Source organism: Lathamus discolor, chromosome 6, assembly GCF_037157495.1.
Source record: "Lathamus discolor isolate bLatDis1 chromosome 6, bLatDis1.hap1, whole genome shotgun sequence".
NCBI classification, from domain to species: Eukaryota; Metazoa; Chordata; class Aves; order Psittaciformes; family Psittacidae; genus Lathamus; species Lathamus discolor.
The window spans coordinates 42,980,336-42,998,521 of NC_088889.1; the positions used below are offsets into that span (position 1 = coordinate 42,980,336).

Below are 18,186 nucleotides of genomic sequence, written 5' to 3' on the forward strand. Positions count from 1 at the left end.
CTGTTGTAACTTGGCTAAGATACCTTTGTATCATGGTATGTGCCTTCTTTTTTTTCTTTCTTAATAGTTCTGCGCAGTTGGCACAACTGAGCTACTGGGTGCGGCTTATGATGTGAGCATCCTAGTAGTGCAAGAGACTTATATGAAAATAATTTCTTGCTCAAAATTATTGTACTTAAAATTATAAAGTATATAATAGAAGAGCAAACTAAACCTAGTATTTTGTAAGGAACTTGTGTCTGTAAGCTGCAGGAAAAAAAGCTTGGTGCTGTGTAAGCCCTTTTATGCCTACAGCAACTAGCAAGTCCTCTGTAAAAAAGGGCTTTTGTTTTGGGAAATCCCTGACTCAGAGAAGTCAGCATAGTCACACAATAACTGCTGAAACCCAGTAATCTTCTCTTGTTACTTTACAAAATAAGTCAGGTTACAGACAGTGCATTCAAACCACTGTTTGCTGTCTGAGTGGAGGAGCAGGGTACATAATAATTTCCATCTGTAGATAGTTTAATATTAACAGTTCGTAGTGAAGTCAGTTCTTTGATGTGTTTACACATGTGACACTGAAGTGTTTTTCAAACCATAGCTATTTAACCATGGAGCTTGTAGGATTAAATCATACACTTGACTTAAAGAGTGCTAAAAGCCTCAAAAGACAACACAGTTGATTGCAGTCTAAGTGTGGTATTTCAATATATTTAACTGAAGATTTGTTTCCTTGAATTCACTTAATTACAGTCACATAGTTTAATTTGTAAAAGAAAGTCAACATTTGCATTGCATTAAAAACATAGTAGTCCCTGTGGTTACATAGATATCTAGCACCTCATTTGACAGTAGCTTCCTGTGAAGAAATTGTATATGAACGTATTAAGGCTTTATCCTCTGCCTTCAATACAGGAAGGAAATGCATGTTTCAAAGCTGAAAATATAACTTCATGCACACAGTTATTGCTGTTTGTTTCTTTAAAATATACATCACTTTTCTCGGTTGTCCAAGTAAATAAATAAAACAGAAAAAACAAACCAAAACCAACCTAACTCATGATAGCTTGTTTCTTTTGTTAAGGCAAATATTTCAAAATTGTAGGAATACCCAAGTTGGTTTTGTTTGAATATGTCAGTGTAAAGTACAGGAATAATGTCACAATACTTTTAAGATATTGAGCCTACAAAAGGCTAGCACTGCTTTGTGAACAGTTTTGAAAAAATATGTATTTTGGAGAATATAGGGTATGTGGCCTATTCTGAGTGAAGGTTACTGACTTGAATGTGTTTCTGCAAGTATGATGTAAAATGAGGTATCAGTTGTCAAAATGGAATTATTTCTTTTCTGACTTTTTTAGAACATTAAGGTCTTCGGTAATGTTTTGTGAGAATGCCTGGGACAGATTTAGTGTGACTGTTGAAACCTTTTAAAAGGCAAACAGCAGTCTATTTTATGTTTTAGGCTAGCCTCTGCATCTGACTGCAGGGCTAGCCTTTGTCTTCATTCCCAAGACACCAACTCTGCATCCAGGTAGTCAGCTTTTATTGCTTCCCATTAGCCCCTTCAGCACCTCCCTAAAGTTTCTTTAATTTCTGTGCCTGTGAGGGATAGGTGTGGTGCTAGAAGACAGTCAGGCTCACCAGGGTAATAGGAACAGCTGAATTTCATTGGCAGGGAATCGGTATTTATTTCAGTTTCTTAAGTGTATTTTGCAATGGATTTGGACAAGGTAAAAAAGACAGGAAAGATATCCTTCTGAAGTATTTTTACTTTTGGGGTAATGGTTTTATGTAGGACCATCTCCTTTCATCAGTGACAGGGTTCTCTACAATTACTTCGTGCTTCTGTCTACTGTAGACAAATTGTTGTGTCTTTGAATAGCTTTTAACAAAGCTTACCAGATAAACCATGAGTAGCTTCAGCATATTCCCAAAATTCAAAGTTGAACAAGAAGGAGGGGCAAGACTAGTAAGAATCATGCTGAATGCCCCATGTTGAAGAAAAAGCTTGGCATCTCTCCCATCTTGGAATTAAAAATAACCCTTTTTTCAGAATGAAAATGTAAGCAAACACTGGATTCTGTTAGATGTTCTCATAGTTTAAGGCTTAATTGAATTGAAGGCTCTGAATGTGATTGGTGTCACTTCTTTGGCTGAACATCTGTATAGTTAAATATCTGCACGTTTCTTTGTGTTTGTTGTCCCTTGGAAAATCATATTCTTAGCTGTTAAAGTATAGATTACCTTGCTGGGATGATTGTTCTAAAGAACTGTTTAGTGTTTGGAGCTGCACAGGCTGTTAGTTTCCATGGTGTAATCCAGTTAAGCAGTCATTTCCTGGGAAGTTTCCAGATCTGCTGAGTCAGTAGCCTGGCTGACTACCAGGAAAAAGTAATTTATCTTTCTAAGAAACAAAGCACACTGGCTAAAGAAGAAGGTGCTTTGTGGAAGAGATTCTCAGTTTTGCAGTGAAAGTGGAACAGTTACTAGTTTTCTTTCAGGGGCTTTAAATTGTGGAATCTGTCTGATGCTGGGCGTGCTGGAAGTTAAAGTTGAGGGGTTATTGTGAGGAGTTCTGGAAGATACTGGGAGAAGAAGCTTATCATTGACAAGAGGGAGGACGTGCTCCTCCTCCTAGTCAGTCATCAGAGGGGTGTGGAGTGACGCTGTTTGGTACTGCCATGAGTTCTGAGCTGTCACCAGCTTCCCTTCCCTTGACAGCTCTGAGAGTAGCCAAGGGGTCACATTGTGACTGGCTGGAAGAGGGAGGGAGTGCAAGTCCCTCATATCAGGCCTGAGCATGCAGGAGAGAGACCAGATCCGTGACTACTGATGTATGGGAGTATAGTATGGGAGAAGATGAAATTCAGCTTTACCTCTTACTTTACCTGAAGACGTTGTGAACTAAGAATTGCTGATGTGTTACACCGTATGCCACTTGTAAAACCTAATGTTTTCTCAGTGCTATGCAGAAGCATATATTAGCACATCAAAGCTGAAAACTTGCCATCAAAGTAAAAAAAAAAAAAACAAAACTTATGACAAATTATTTGTCCCATACTCAAACTGTACCACAGCTGAGATTTGGTGAGACATCATCTGAGCAGCGTATCTCAGTGGTCAGAGCCAAAGCTGTAGAGAAGTGTGTCTCTCTGATAATCGTATAAGTGCCTAAGGTAAGCCTTAGTACATTTCAGCGACACTACTGAAGTTTCTAAAACTGCAAGGTATTTGGTGAGAAAATCTGGGACAAAAAAGTTCTCTAAAATCCTTTGAGCATGAGGTTAACTAGATAGAAGTAATCTGGATTTTTTAAAAGCTTTTAATACTGTTCAGTTGCCAAAATAATTTTTGATTTGGCAATAATTTGGAAGATGAAGCCAAAGTGATAATAGTAAGTTTAGTTTAGATTATATTAGATGATATTAGATGGGAATGACTTGCTTTCTAGCCTTCAGTTATTATTTGCAGATGCTGAGTTTTAAATGATGCTGAGTTTTAAATGATCGAGCTGCATCTTGCAGCTTTTTTTTTTTTCCCTCCTTTCAATGTTAACTGTGGGTGTAGTTTGGTTATTTCTTGAGGGCAGTTACTGGGAGAAGGCAGCTTTCTGGGTCAGCTGTTTTATGGGATAATTGCCATATTTACATGAGTTGAGAATATAAGGTAAATAATTCCTTTCAGAAATTCTTTTTATTCCATACCTTAGGCTGTATGTCTCACTTTATATTTATCTACATGCATTTATATACCTATTGTGATACATTGTGTGTAATCTAAATGTGGTAAGGTTAGCGATAGCAAAAATTATAAATGAAGGGAATCTGTTTGGTATCAAACCCCTGCATGTACATGGAATAAGGTAACTATTTTCTTAATATTTATACAAAAAATACAGCCTTTCAAAGTTAAATTTGATATAAAACAGAAAATAAGAGGGGTAAAAATGGCTTGTGTGTTTGTCAGAATGCAAAATGCTTTTCTGAGAAACTTTTAATGAATATTTTAATTCTTTGGGGTTTTTTTCTTTTCTTTTTTCTTTTTTCTTTTTTCAATAAAACCCCGAAACCCTGTTTCAGTCACAATGTAGAATGTATGACAACAGTGTTGGCAAAGATAGTGTTTGCTACCATTCAAATTTTTCAGAAGCAGTCGGAGAGAGTTGCACGTTCTATTAGTGTTTAAAAACACGTTTCTTTTTATGACATGACTTACTGTTCTTGAGGTGAGTGTGATATTATTTTAAAAGTTAGAACATCATGATTATTTCACATGTTCTTTTTATGTATTTCACAGCAAAAGACACCATCAGAATCATTCACTGGGCGAGAGAAGAGATCAAATTCACAATCATATATTGGGCGACCTATTCAGCTAGACAAGATCTTACTGTCCAAGGTTAAAGTGCCTCACACTTTCGTCATCCACTCTTATACACGGCCAACAGTTTGCCAGTACTGCAAGAAGCTTCTCAAAGGGCTTTTTAGACAGGGTTTGCAATGCAAAGGTAAGCAGACACCCCTTAGGTACATAAAAGCTAAGCATAATAAAATTAGTAAATTAGCATTTGAGTGGTTACTGTGTAGCCTTACTCATGGTTTCCTCACTAAACTGCCTAGGTGTAGTAGGCATGTGTACAATTACACTGGATTAAGCTGGAGTCAAAATTACAGTAATTGCTGTTCTGCAGGAGTTGTCTGCATGGCTGTTCATTTTTACCCTGCAGTATATCTGCAGTAGCTCACATCTTTTTTGTTCAGGTGTAAATTATCTTGTATTTGGCAGTAGGTGAGCCTGTACTCACAGGCAATTACAGCAGAATAGTTAACACAAAAGACTGTATTCTTCATTGTTTTTAATCTGCAAAATCTTACGTTGAAGTATGTGCCTGCATCCCAGTAGTTCAGGGTTTTGAGGAAGCTGTAATGGAATTAAGATGAGCTTATATGAGAATTTAAAACCACGTTTTTCCCGTCTAATTAACTAGCGTGCTTTGAAGTCTCATGCTGTTGTACCTTAGTAGGTGGTGAAGTGAATCAAGCCGCTTGGATTGTAGCCTAGATTACTGGTTCGCCTTAGCCAACTAGAGGGGCCTTAAATGCAAAGCATCGTGCATGCTATAGTGTTAGATAATGCTGGCTAACAGATCCTTAAAATCACCTTCCTTCTATTAAAATAAGCAGTAATCTCACAGGCCTAATCAGTATACTTTGTGTTGCTTCTTTGAGCTAACTCCCTGCAATAATTCAGTAGCATTCATTTAACTTAAGATGTGACTGATGTGATTTAACTAAAGCAAAATATCTATGAAAGCATAACCTGTTCCATTTCATTTTGAATCCCAATGACATAAGAAAATATTAACCTGATTAAAAAATTAAAAAAAAAAAAAAAAATATTACTTACAGTTTGGCCTGGCTACACCTCAGTTGATTTTTGGATCTGAAGTTAAATAATTGCAAGGATATAGACAACCTTGGTATATTCCTTCCTACTCTTTGCTTTTCCAGGTGTGTTAATAAGTTACAGCTCTTAGTTCAAATAAGATGTGTTCAGAAGCCAAAATAAAAACAGTTAAGATGAAGTCTAATAAAGTGCTACTTACACATATGAAAAAATAAAGGTAGGCTGAAATAAAAATATCTGAGAAATAAGGAAGGAATTGAAGGAACCGTCCACTGAAAGCAGTACAGAAGTTGCTTTGAGATGTAAAGAACAAATATTTTCTCACTTACTATTGCTGGCTAGGGTTCTGCTGTTTCAATTTTCAGTCAGCAGTTTTTAATATGTACTCAGTCTCTTCAACTGCAGCAGATATACTGGAAAAGCAGTTCTAACTTTGCTGCCAGGCACTTGGATCTCCCTGTCACTCTCCTAGACAAGTTGAGCACGCCCTTCAGCTGCAGGTAGTGCCTCCACCCAACTGCCCATTGAAATGCTTTCTTTCCCCCCCAAGGAAACACACTTCTAGCATCTTTAATCCTGTCCCTTCCACTGGCAGGTGGCATGCACCCGGGATAAAGAGTGCTCTTTGGGCATGTTAACTCTGTAGTAGTGTGCAATGGTAGGGCTTGACATTTATAGGCTCAAGAGCAGGAAAAAAATATAATTGTGTCACAGGAAGAGAGGTGTAATTTTACTGTATCCCTTTTTTCCTTAACAGACTGTAGGTTCAACTGTCACAAACGCTGTGCTCCTAAAGTGCCAAATAACTGCCTGGGGGAAGTTGCCATTAATGGAGGTAAGTTGCCCTAACAGTGGTTTCTGTCATTGTTTAAAACATCAATTAAATAAGAGAAAAGTAAAACTGAGAAGTATGCAAAGACACAGTTTTCCACTGCTTGGGAGTGGCATTTCCTCTGCAATATTTCTGTTATAAGTCAAAGATGAAGTGTGGGAGGAACCCTACAAGTGGCTCAGGGCAGAGTGTGTGTCTTCCAAATAGGTGTCAGTGACACGCTCAGCTGTGCCTCAGAGGTGGTGTCAACAGCAAAATGGTCAGGCGGTCATGGCCTTTTGAACGCAGAGTAAAGCAAATGAATGTAAAGTAAAGCAAAAAGCCATAACCATGAGAAGTTGGTATTCAGATACAAACACAAAATTGCTTTTTAATCTGGGGGAGAGGGAAGAAGTGTTTGCTTTAAGATCATCTTATGGAGAAGGAAAAGCATACCTGGAGGAACTGGGAATGGCATCCAGGAAAAATTCCAGTACTTACTGTTGGTATAAAACGATCATATCAGTTGCCAGAAATAAAGGCTTGAATATCTGCCGATTTTCCCATACATGTGCTGTCGTTTTTGTGTCAAGTATAGAATATATGGGTAGGCTTGACAGACGGTACTGGAGGAAAAAAAGGGTGGTTGTAGATGAGTTGTTGATTGCCTTGAAAATGTCACTTTTCCATGTGATGAGGGAATGAGAAGTGTGGTGAAGTGTTCAGTTTCTAATGCATATTACCATGTTAAGTTGTCAGTCTAAACTGCTTTTGAGGCTGATCAGGGGACTGGAGCACCTCCCGTATGAAGATAGGCTGATAAAGTTGGGGCTGTTCAGCCTGGAGGAGAGAAGGCTATGAGGAGACCTCACAGCAGCCTTCCAGTATCTGAAGGGGCCTATAGGGATGCTGGGGAGGGACTCTTCATTAGGGACTGTAGTGACAGGGCAAGGGGTAATGGGTTAAAACTAAACAGGGGAAGTTTAGATTGGATATAAGGAAGAAATTCTTTACTGTAAAGGTGGAGAGACACTGGAATCGGTTGTCCAGGGAGGTTGTGAATGCTCCATCCTTGGCGGTGTTCAAGGCCAGGTTGGATGAAGCCTTGTGTGGGATGGTTTAGTGTGGGATGTCCCTGCCCATGGCAGGGCGGTTGGAACTAGATGATCTTAAGGTCCTTTCCAACCCTAACTATTCTATGATTCTATTCTGTGATTCTAACAGAGTATTGTCTTCTCAGAAATCCTTTTTTCAAACTTTAAACCTGTGATCTACTTTATTGAAGACATATCAACAATTTCCAAAATTAGGAATGTTAACTAATGTTTTTCATAGTGTTTTTCATAGTACTGTGACTGTATTATTAGAAAATTCTACTGTTCAATGGCAATTCGTGTAGGCAAAAATATTTCAGATGCTAAGTATCCAATCTGAAATATGATAAGGTGTGTGGTTTTCGGGAAGGTTGCCATTGCACTCCTACTGCATGTCCTCTCTGATGCACCTTAAACTTCACTCTTGGAGTAACTATTATTATGTTTTAGTCTTTACACAATTTATACCTCATTTATAGTATGATAGAATGGTTAGGCTTGGAAAGGACCTTAAGATCATCTAGTTCCAACCCCCCTGCCATGGACAGGGACATCACACACTAAACCATACCACCCAAGGCTCTGTCCAGCATGCCCTTGAACACTGCCAGGGATGGAGCATTCACAACTTTCTCGGACAGCCCATTCCAGTGCCTCACCAACTTTACAGTAAAGAATTTCTTCTTTATATCTAACCTGAACTTCCTCTGTTTAAGTTTGAACCCGTTACCCTAGTAGGCCCTCTTCAGATACTAGACGGCTGCTATGAGGTCTTCACGCAGCCTTCTGTTCTCCAGGCTGAACAGCCCCAACTTTATCAGCCTATCTTCATACGGGAGGTGCTCCAGTCCCCTGATCAGCCTCAAAAACAGTTTAGACTGACAACTTAACATGGTAATATGCATTAGAAACTGAACACTTCACAACACTTCTCATTCCCTCATCATACGGAAAAGTGACATTTTCAAGGCAATCAACAACTCATCTACAACCACCCTTTTTTTCCCTTGTGGCCCTCCTCTGGACTTGCTCCAACAGTTCCATGTCCTTTTTATGTTGAGGACACCAGAACTGCACACAATACTCCAGGGGAGGTCTCACAAGAGCAGAGTAGAGGGGCAGGATCACCTCCTTCGACCTGCTGGTCACGCTCCTTTTGATGCAGTCCAGGATACAGTTGGCTTTCTGTGCTGCGAGCGCACACTGAAGCTGGCTCATGTTAAGTTTCTCATCAGCCAGCACCCCCAAGTCCTTCTCTGCAGGGCCGCTCTGAATCTCTTCTCTGCCCAACCTGTAGCTGTGCCTGGGATTGCTCCCACCCGGGTGTAGGACCTTGCACTTGGCATGGTTGAACTTTATGAGGTTGGCATTGGCCTACCTCACAAGCATGTCAGGGTCCCTGTGGATGGCATCTCTTCCCTTCAGTGTATCAACCAAACCACATAAGTTAGTGTTATTGGCAAACTTGCTGAGGGCACCTCAATCCCACTGTCCATGTCAGCGACGAAGATGTTAAACAAGACCGGTCCCAACACCGATCCCTGAGGCACACCTCTTATTACCGGTCTCCAGCCGGACATCGAGCCATTGACCATAACTCTTTGCGTGCAGCCATCCAGCCAGTTCCTTACTCAGTGAGTGGTCCATCCATCAAATTTATGTCCCTCCAGTTTCGAGACAAGGATGTCGTGTGGGACAGTGTTGAATGCTTTGCACAAGTCCAGGTAGATGACGTCAACTGCTTTGCCCCTATCCATCAATTCTGTAGCCCCATCATAGAAGGCCACCAAATTGATCAGACAGGATTTCCCCTTAGTGAAGCCATGCTGGCTGTCACCAAGCACCTTGTTGTTTTTCATGTGCCTTAGCATGCCTTCCAGGAGAATCTGCTCAAAAATTTTGCCAGGCAAAGAGGTGAGACTGGCTGGTCTGTAGTTGCCTGGGTCTTCCATATTCCCTTTTTTTGAAAATGGGGGTTATATTTCCCTTTTTCCAGTCATTGGGAGCTTCACCTGACTGCCATGAGTTTTGAAATATGGTGGCCAGTGGCTTAGCTACTTCATTTGCCAGCTCCTTCAGGACCTACAGATGGATTTCATCAGGTCCCATGGACTTGTGTACATTCAGGTTCTTAAGATGGTCTCGAACCAGATCCCAAGTCTGGGCCCAAGGTCTTCATTCTCACAGTCCCTGTGTCTGCATTCCAATACTTTGCCAGTGAAGTGTGAGGCAAAGAAGTTATTGAGAACTTCAGCCTTCTCCAAATCTATGTTAGCAAGCTCTGATAGCCTCCAGAGAAGGGCCCACATTATCCCTATTTTGTCTTTTGTTTGCTACATACCTGTAGAAGCTCTTCCTGTTATCTTTCACATCCCCTGCCAGATTTAATTCTAACTCGGCCTTAGGTTTCCTGACCTGGTCAGTGGCTTCCTGGATAATATCCCTGTATTCTTCCCAGGCCACCTGCCCTTGCTTCCACTGTTTATAAGCCTCTTTTTTCCTTTGAATTTTCCTCAGCAGCTCCTTATCCATCCAAGGAGGTCTCCTGGCCCTCCTGCTGCACTTCCTTCTAGTCGGGATGCAGCACTCCTGAGCTTGTAGCAAGTGATCCTTGAATATCAACCAACAGTCTTGGGCCCCCCTGCCCTCTAGGGCTATATCCCATGGAACCTTACTAAGCAGGCTCCTGAAGAGGCCAAAGTCTGCTCTCTTGAAGTCCAGGGCAGTGAGCTTGCTGCACGCTCTTCTCACTGTCCTGGGGATCTCGAACTCGACTGTCTCATGATCGCTACAACCAAGGTTGCCCTGGAGCGTCACATTTCCAATCAGCCCTTCCCTGTTGGTGAGCACAAGGTCAAGCATGGCACCTCTCCTTGTCGGCTCGTCTGTTACTTGCAGAAGGAAGTTGGCTTCCACACAATCGAGGAACCTCCTGGATTGCTTGTGCCGGCCTGTACCATTCCTCCAACAGCTATCAGAGTGCTTGAAGTCCCCCATGAGGACAAGGGCCTGTGAGTGTGAGGCTGTTCCTATCTGTCTGTAGAGTACTTCATCCACAGGTTCCTCATGATTAGGCAGCCGATAGCTGCTGTGGAGATCCTGTGGGATATCCTGTGAGATATGTGGACATACTGTGGGACGTCCCCACAGTAATGGCCCCCATTGCTGTTCTGCCTTTGACCCTGACCCAAAAGCTCTCTGTTGACTGCTCACCTGTCCCCGGAAAGAGGTCCATACTCTCCAGCCTATCACTGACATAAATAGCTACTCCCCTTCCCTGTCTGCTGGGCCTGTCTTTCGTAAAGAGCCTGTAACCTCCCATTCCTACACTCCAGTGGTGGGAGCCATCCCACCATGTTTCTGTGATGCCTATTGTATCGTACCCCTGTAGACGTGCACACATCTCTAATTCCTGTTGTTTATTCCCCATACTATGAGCATTTGTATAGAGGCATCTGAGCAGATTTCCAAATGAAGCCAACTCATTGGCTGGAGTGGTTCGACAGGGCTTTGAGCAACCTGGTCTAGTAGAAGGTGTCCCTGCCCATGGCATGAAGGTTGAAACTAGATGATCTTTAAGGTCCCTCCCAACCCAAACCCTTCTATGATTCTAACTCTTAGTTGTCTGTCCTAAATGACTGATGTAAGGTCCTTAGGGTTATCAAAGGCAATTTCATCTTGCTATCTCTTTTCTATTTTTACAGTAATTTGATTCACATTGTTTTCAAACTTAATAAAGTATCTGTCACTTTGTCCATCTGCTGTGTGATACATTTTCCCCAAAATAGTAAGTGAAGGAAGAGCTGAAGTAATAAAATTCCAAGTATAGTCTCATTAATAAACACATTACATCCTAAATGTAGGAGGTTATTTTTAACTGATTGTGGGTTTATTGAATATAGAGATTTTAGAAGTGTTGTAGGAATAGCAAAGAGATAGCCTTGCACTGTAAACTGTCATTCATGAGTGGATGATTGTTTCTGCTAGAGATGAACTATAATGTATCTTTCAATCACACATCAGTAACTTATATCCAAATATTTTAAGACTACTCTACATGGAAACAAACCTTTCAGCTGTGCACTTCCAATTTGAGTGAGATGCCATCAATTCAAAACATTTTATTGTCAGTCAGATCAATGTGCTTTTTCTTTTGAGGTATCATCTACACTGACTGTCAAGAACATTCCTTCACACAATTAAGGTTTCTTGGTGAGACTATTTGGTGTCTTCCATGTGATTTCAACCTTACTTCAGATTACTTAAACACTGAAAACATCCCAGAAAAACTAGTGCTGTCTTTACTGTCTGACAGGACTGATGATTTTGCCATGTTAGATCACAGCCTGTATAACAGCAGGTTGGGTTTCAACACAGGTTTTGTGTGTGTGTGTGTGTGTGTGTGTGTTTGCTTTATTTTGCTTGGGGCTTGGGGGATTTGTTTTTGTAATGTAAGTCATTAGGTCTTCCACAGAAATCCATTTGTAAGCAGCAGTACAATCAAAAGTTATTTCTTACTTTCATCTTGCTTAGGCATATTTAATCTTGAAACTGGAAAGTTTAATATAATTTAAATATAACCTGGAAGATACTATTAATACTAAGCCATAGTCAAATAAGTTAAATCCTAAGTCTTCGTGTTTTTTCTGTGCCATTGAACTTTTAAATATTTATTTAATATTTCTTTTATAAAGGCAGGAAACGTTATTTCAGTAATAGGGGTTACTGTTCCGTATTGTGCAGCCTTCACAGAGAACACTTGTTCCAAGTGTAAAAAAAAAATATAGTTCACATTATCAGTAATTGTCTTGGGAGTTATTTCAGTAGTTCATCATCATGTCATCATCATTATTACAAAATTCCTAGTTTTGAAATTACTTCTCTTCTAGCATCAGTTTTCAGCTCTAGCCTGCCAACAGCCGTCAAGCCAGTACACAACATTCAAGCTGTATAGAAAATCTGTCAGATCTCAGAAATAAAGCTTATGCGTATAGAATGTTAGAAGTTCATGGATAAGAAATTCTGCTTTGACTTTGGCATTTTTTATTAGAAAGTTGTATTTCTGAAATTATTTTGGTTTGATGCATTTCTGTTTTTCTTTGATGATGTTCTAAATGACTGGTTAAAAACCACACTTAACCAGCACCCAGAGTACCAAGTAAAGATACACCCAGGCTGTAGAGTTCCAAAAAGAACCTGAGGTTTTCTGGAGCTCAGAATGTGTAAGGATATTGTGATTGGAGTATTGTATGTTTTTGTATAATAACTTCAGAAACAATATTCCAGATCTTCTTAGTCCTGGGGCTGAGTCTGATGTGGTCATGGAAGAAGGGAGTGACGACAATGACAGTGAAAGAAACAGTGGTTTTATAGATGACATGGAAGAATCTATAGCTCATGATTCTGAGATGTCAATGACAGGATGCCATAGTGACAACGGGGAAATGCAGGATGCTGATCCGGATCACGACGAGTCTAACAGGATGATCAGGTGAGCTGGGGAGTTAGGGTACTTTACATCTTCTTTTGTGTTTATTTGTAAGTATCATGTCTAGGGCTTAAAGGGGAATCTCCATGGACACTATTTCCACTCACTGAGAATGGAGAGAGCTAATGGAATGTGGTGGTTCTGGAACTGCAGTGAGACTGCTTCACTGAACATATGATTTAGGAATTTTAGAGAAGCTTAAAAATTACTGTAAAGTTGAAGTAGCAACTGGAAACTGACGCACAAGTAAATGTTACAGGTGTATTCTCTTATGAAAAATGTGTAGTGAAATTATTTGTGCATAAGCAATAGAGAACAATTTTTTGCCTTATTTACTTTTTCGCACCCACACCCCCACCCCAAGCATTCTTTCCCTGGCTAATAGTGCAATGCCTGGTCATTGAAATGAACAACAATAAAATTTAAAAAGTTGTGTACATGGCTGTGGTATAATCAGCTTTAGGTGAATTGTTTGCTGGTTTACATACCTTTAGAAAGAAGTGAAGTTTGGCAAACCTCAAGTAGTACTTTGAAGCAAGTTACAAAATAGGTTAGTGGTTTGAAATGACTAATCAGGAAGGAAAATAGGAATTGAGTTGTGCAACTTACCTCAAGATGTCTGAAGAGAAGAAAACATTATTCACTTACTGGAACTGTACAGAATAGTAGGGGGGAAAAGCAGGGATTATTCATTGTCAGGAAACCTAGAATTAAGATCCTTTCAGCTGTAATTTCCTTGATGCAAGGGGTCTGTACCTTGAAGAATTACAGAATATTTTTCTTTCCACAGGTCCCAGTTTGACCCGCAGTCTCCTCTTTTACTTTACTTGCTAGGAGTCTGTATCAGTAACATGTACCCCTTAGTTCTCTGTTACTAACATATAGCTGTTGAACTAGTAGAAAGCAGTCTATTTCAGCAGTGCGCAGGTTTATCTTCCACAGCAGGGAACTGGTTTTCATACTGTCATATTCACCTGCATAGATACTGTATATAGACACCTTGTATCATCGGAATATAAGCCTCTGCTTATATCAGAAAATCAATGTCATATAACATTTTGAACGTCACAGTTGTAGTAAATGGACAGCATTGCAGGTTTTCAAAATATAAATAACCAATTATATCTAAGAAAAACATTTATAACCAAGGTACATGTTTTACTTAGTTGAGGGGCATTTCTATATTTCCAGTAATACCTTCCCCTATTTATTCCTAGGGACCATCAATATTCATGGATTATTTTTAAGTGATCTATAAAAGGCAAATAAAAATGTAAACCTCTTGCCAGTACGGACAAGAATAATTAAATCTGCACTTCAGCTTATTTGTTCATTTTTAGGCCAAAAAGAGGTGTTAACTGTATGTTACAGTCTCAATGAATCTTTAAGACAACACACTTTTTGCATCTTGATTGGAAAGTGCCATTTCATAAAATGTTTCTTATTTCCAGAATGCATTATAGTGAAGCAGGGCCATCTGCAGACATCCACAGTCACAGCTGTGGAAACTTAAGATACTATTCTTTTCCTGGGCATTTTTTCCCTTTTTTTATTGGAGTTGTGGCATCAGTAGCTCTGCTATCAGGGCAGAAGACACAAGCTCTCTGTGCTGTGTTTTCATGTACAGTACAGCATCTCTGTTTAAAGTTCTGCCAGAAATAACTAAGCACTTACGTTCAGGACTGAAGCAGATTATGAGTCCACATTCCATTATGCTCAATCAGGTTTATGAATGGCTAACTAACAGCAAGGAAAGTGGGTGGATGTGCTTGTTATTTCTTATACCTCTCTAACTAGATATTCCAGATTTTATCTGATAGTGCTATCAGGCATACTGTCAAGTTCCCGTGCCTTCTTGGCTTACTGTGTGTCGGCTGAGTCGTGGAAAATTTCAGAGAGCATACCCCAGGGTGCAAGGCAATGGGACTTTGCTTTAGGTCTTTGAGGGTAAAATATATTATCTTAAACCTCTTTCCTGGAAAGGTTCCAGCAAATTCTCTGCTGTGCTCTGACAGAGTGTATGCACAGCTAGGCAGCTGCCACATTTTCCACTCTGTATACTGTCATCACTCCATTGTGTGTTTGAACCTTAGAAAGATTGCAGGATGGTAATCTGATGGATAAAGTTTACTTAGGTCATGAGAGATTCAAGATCAAGTACTGGTCTGAATCATGCATAGCATAGGCTTGAGCGATGGCTCCCACACCCTAGCAGAGGCCCTAGTCATTTGCCCATCTTCTTAGCTCATCTTTCGGAACATTGTCGGGGGGAGTGTGTGTGTGTGTATGTAAGCCTTCAGAAGGTCTCTGACATTCTCCTGGTGTAGCATTACAATTTTTTTTAATTTGTAATCTCATGACACTTGGAGTGACAAAACAAAATAGTGTCCAATCCAGGTCTGATAATGATGAAAAATATAAATGTGTATGTAGGAGATATATTGATACTGATTTAAAAGAATTTCTTTCTTTTTTCCAAAGTTATCTTCTTTCTAAAAGCCTTTATTGATTTATTCTTAAGCCCTTCAACCAGCAACAATATTCCATTAATGAGAGTGGTACAATCTGTGAAGCACACAAAAAGGAGAAGTAGCACAGTAATGAAGGAAGGCTGGATGGTTCACTATACAAGCAAGGACACACTGGTAAGAAATGTCAAGGAAGACCTGTCTTGCTGTACATACTCTATGATAGTACAGAATCAACACATTGATAATTTGCAATCACATAAGCCATTTTTTGCAGTTACTATGACTTCTAAAGTCCTGACTTGTCTTAACTGAGTCATCATAAAAAACAGGAGACAGTTATAACAGGCAAAAATAACCTGAATATGTCCGTTGCATTATCATAGGCAGCCAAATGTAAATGATATTCTGAAAGAATTAAAAAATAATGTTAACACCACAAGGTTTCTGGAAAGTAGCTTTGCCTTGTAGCTGAAGGCTCCTAGATACCCTCCTGCTAGGTGAATTCAGACTTTTGTAAAATAGAGTTCACGTAGAAAACAGTTATATTCTGTTAAAATAGTGTCATGGTTTAAACCGATCCACACAGCCCATCCACTCACTCCCCCCATTTCTTTCCCTCCCTCTACTCCTGGAGGGACAGAGAGGAGAATCGAAAAGAATGCAACTCCCATGGGTTTAGATAAGAACAGTTTAGTAATTGTTACAAGGTATAACACAAATCACTGCTGCTACCGCCAGTAATAATAATGATAAAGGAAATAACAAGAGGAAAGAATACAACACCTCAACACCAGCCGACCAGTAACTTGCCCCACCCTGCTGTTCCTAACCCTTCCGGGTAACTCCCCGTTACATCCTGGGCATGACGTGCTGTGGTATGGAATACCTCTTTGGTCAGTTTGGGTCAGGTGTCCTGTCCCTGCTTCCTCCCAGCCTCCCCTCCTCCCTGCAGAGCATGAGGCTCAGAAAGTCCTTGGCCAGACCAAACATTTGAGCAGCAACTAAAAACGTTGGTGTTATCAGCACCGTTCCCAGGCCAAAAAAATCAAAAACACAGCGTTGCACCAGCCACTAAGAAGGAGAAGAATTACTGCTACCGCTGAACCCAGGACAAACAGGAATAAAGACTTCAGTATGTGGCCTTCTAAAGTGAGCTGGGGTGTTAAATATGAAAAGAAAGTTTAATTATTTTAGCATCATACCTTTAGTAATTTGTGCTGAATGTAATGCAGAAATCAAAGTGACATTTTAAATTTTTTAACTTGGGCAATTTGAACAGAACTGGGTTATTACTGAAACAACAGAGGGTGGCCTTATAAATCCTAAACTCAAATGTGAAGTCCTCATAAAAATTTTGTAATAGGAAATGAATCTTTATCATTCACAATTCATCTCTTCAAACTTAAGCAAAACATTTTGGAAGTGATGCTTTTGAGAAATGAACATTTCAGTCATTTACTTGGAAAATGCTAGAAAGATTTTCCCCTTGTTTTTCATTGCAGAGGAAACGACACTACTGGAGACTGGACAGCAAATGCATTACACTTTTTCAAAATGATACTGGAAGCAAATATTACAAAGTAAGGAATATTTTTCAGTCTCTTTTTGCACCAGCAGAATATAATGATTAAACTGAAGAATTAAGAGATGGTTACTAAAAGTCCACTAGTAGTATAACTTTGTTCTGTGTTTGTATTCCTTTTTTAAGCTGCATATGTGTGTTTTGCCTTTCACAAAGAAGTCTCAGATCAGAAAGGTGTCAGCTAACAAGGACTTGTAAAATACATATTGTAGAAATACAGTTCAGCGACATACCGTGGCAACATGTCACATGCCAGCGACAAATTCTGCCAAGAAACTCATCTGGCATCGTCATTCATAATGCAAATTATTTCCAAAATAATTAGGTGTAGTATATATTATTTTGATCCTGTGCTTTGGACATTATTTTGTGATTTTGATTGTAAAAGATTGGTTTAATGCCCATATCCTTTTAGCTGAGATGGTTAAATGCCTAATCCTTAGGCATTACTGCAACAAGTTTTAATAATGGAAAGTATTTTTTTCATATGGCTTCCTCTCAGGGAAATATGTCACTGAAATGTGCGCTAAGTGTTGTTCATGGTGAAACAGTGAAGTCTGTGAATATGTGAAATATACATTTGGAACCTTAATGTTGAGTAGATTTATTCTGCAAATAATTTATTGCAAATAAATTTTACTAAATAAGGAGTCAGAAGGGTTTATTTGTCTCGTGGAGTTCTGTTGATACATGGGTGGTGCTGCTCTTTTCTGATAGACAGATCACTGCTCTGTCTGAAAAGTTTAATTAAATAATTAAAGTTCTATTTGGTTTTGGAAAGAAACATTTAGTATTTACCATCAACAGTCCTCTGTGTCATGGAGTTTCAGGTTACAAGAGCCTTTTTGTTTGTACAAGAAGCAGGCGGTTCAAAGAAACAGCTAATTTCATAAATTAGTTAAATAAAGGTCGTGCTTTAGTTTTATATGAAAAAGAAAGTTTATAAGAAAGAAAAGTTTGTGGGTTTTTGTTGTTTTTTTTTTTTTTTTTTTATTTTAGGAAATCCCATTGTCTGAAATTTTGTCTCTGGAACCTGCAAAAACTTTCACTTTGCTGCCTCAGGGAGCCAGTCCTCATTGTTTTGAAATAAGCACAGCAAATATAGTTTATTATGTTGGAGAAAACATAGAAAATCTCTCAAGTGTTCCACTGAATAGCAGTGTTATCAGCAGCGGTATTGGCATCGATGTGGCACGAGTGTGGGAGATGGCAATACAGCATGCCCTGATGCCCGTCATCCCTAAAGGGGCATCAACTGGGTCAGGAGCCAGCCTGCATAGTAAGTTTATTCATTTCTTCCTTTTCAGATGAATCGTATCACAAATGATACTGTTCAGTCTTAGCACACA

The 18,186-nt window shown here is 39.6% G+C and overlaps 1 protein-coding gene across 4 annotated transcripts in view; it reads left to right on the forward strand.

Moving 5' to 3' along the window:
• PRKD1 (protein kinase D1) overlaps positions 1 to 18,186 on the forward strand; it is a 138,817-nt gene that overhangs the window by 100,512 nt on the left and 20,119 nt on the right. For all 4 annotated transcript variants that reach the window (XM_065686489.1, XM_065686490.1, XM_065686492.1 and 1 more), the window contains 6 exons: positions 4,282 to 4,492; positions 6,149 to 6,226; positions 12,583 to 12,787; positions 15,306 to 15,429; positions 16,758 to 16,835; positions 17,837 to 18,116. In XM_065686489.1, coding sequence (XP_065542561.1) covers positions 4,282 to 4,492; positions 6,149 to 6,226; positions 12,583 to 12,787; positions 15,306 to 15,429; positions 16,758 to 16,835; positions 17,837 to 18,116 — 976 coding nt within the window. The remainder of the gene's footprint in view (positions 1 to 4,281; positions 4,493 to 6,148; positions 6,227 to 12,582; positions 12,788 to 15,305; positions 15,430 to 16,757; positions 16,836 to 17,836; positions 18,117 to 18,186) is intronic.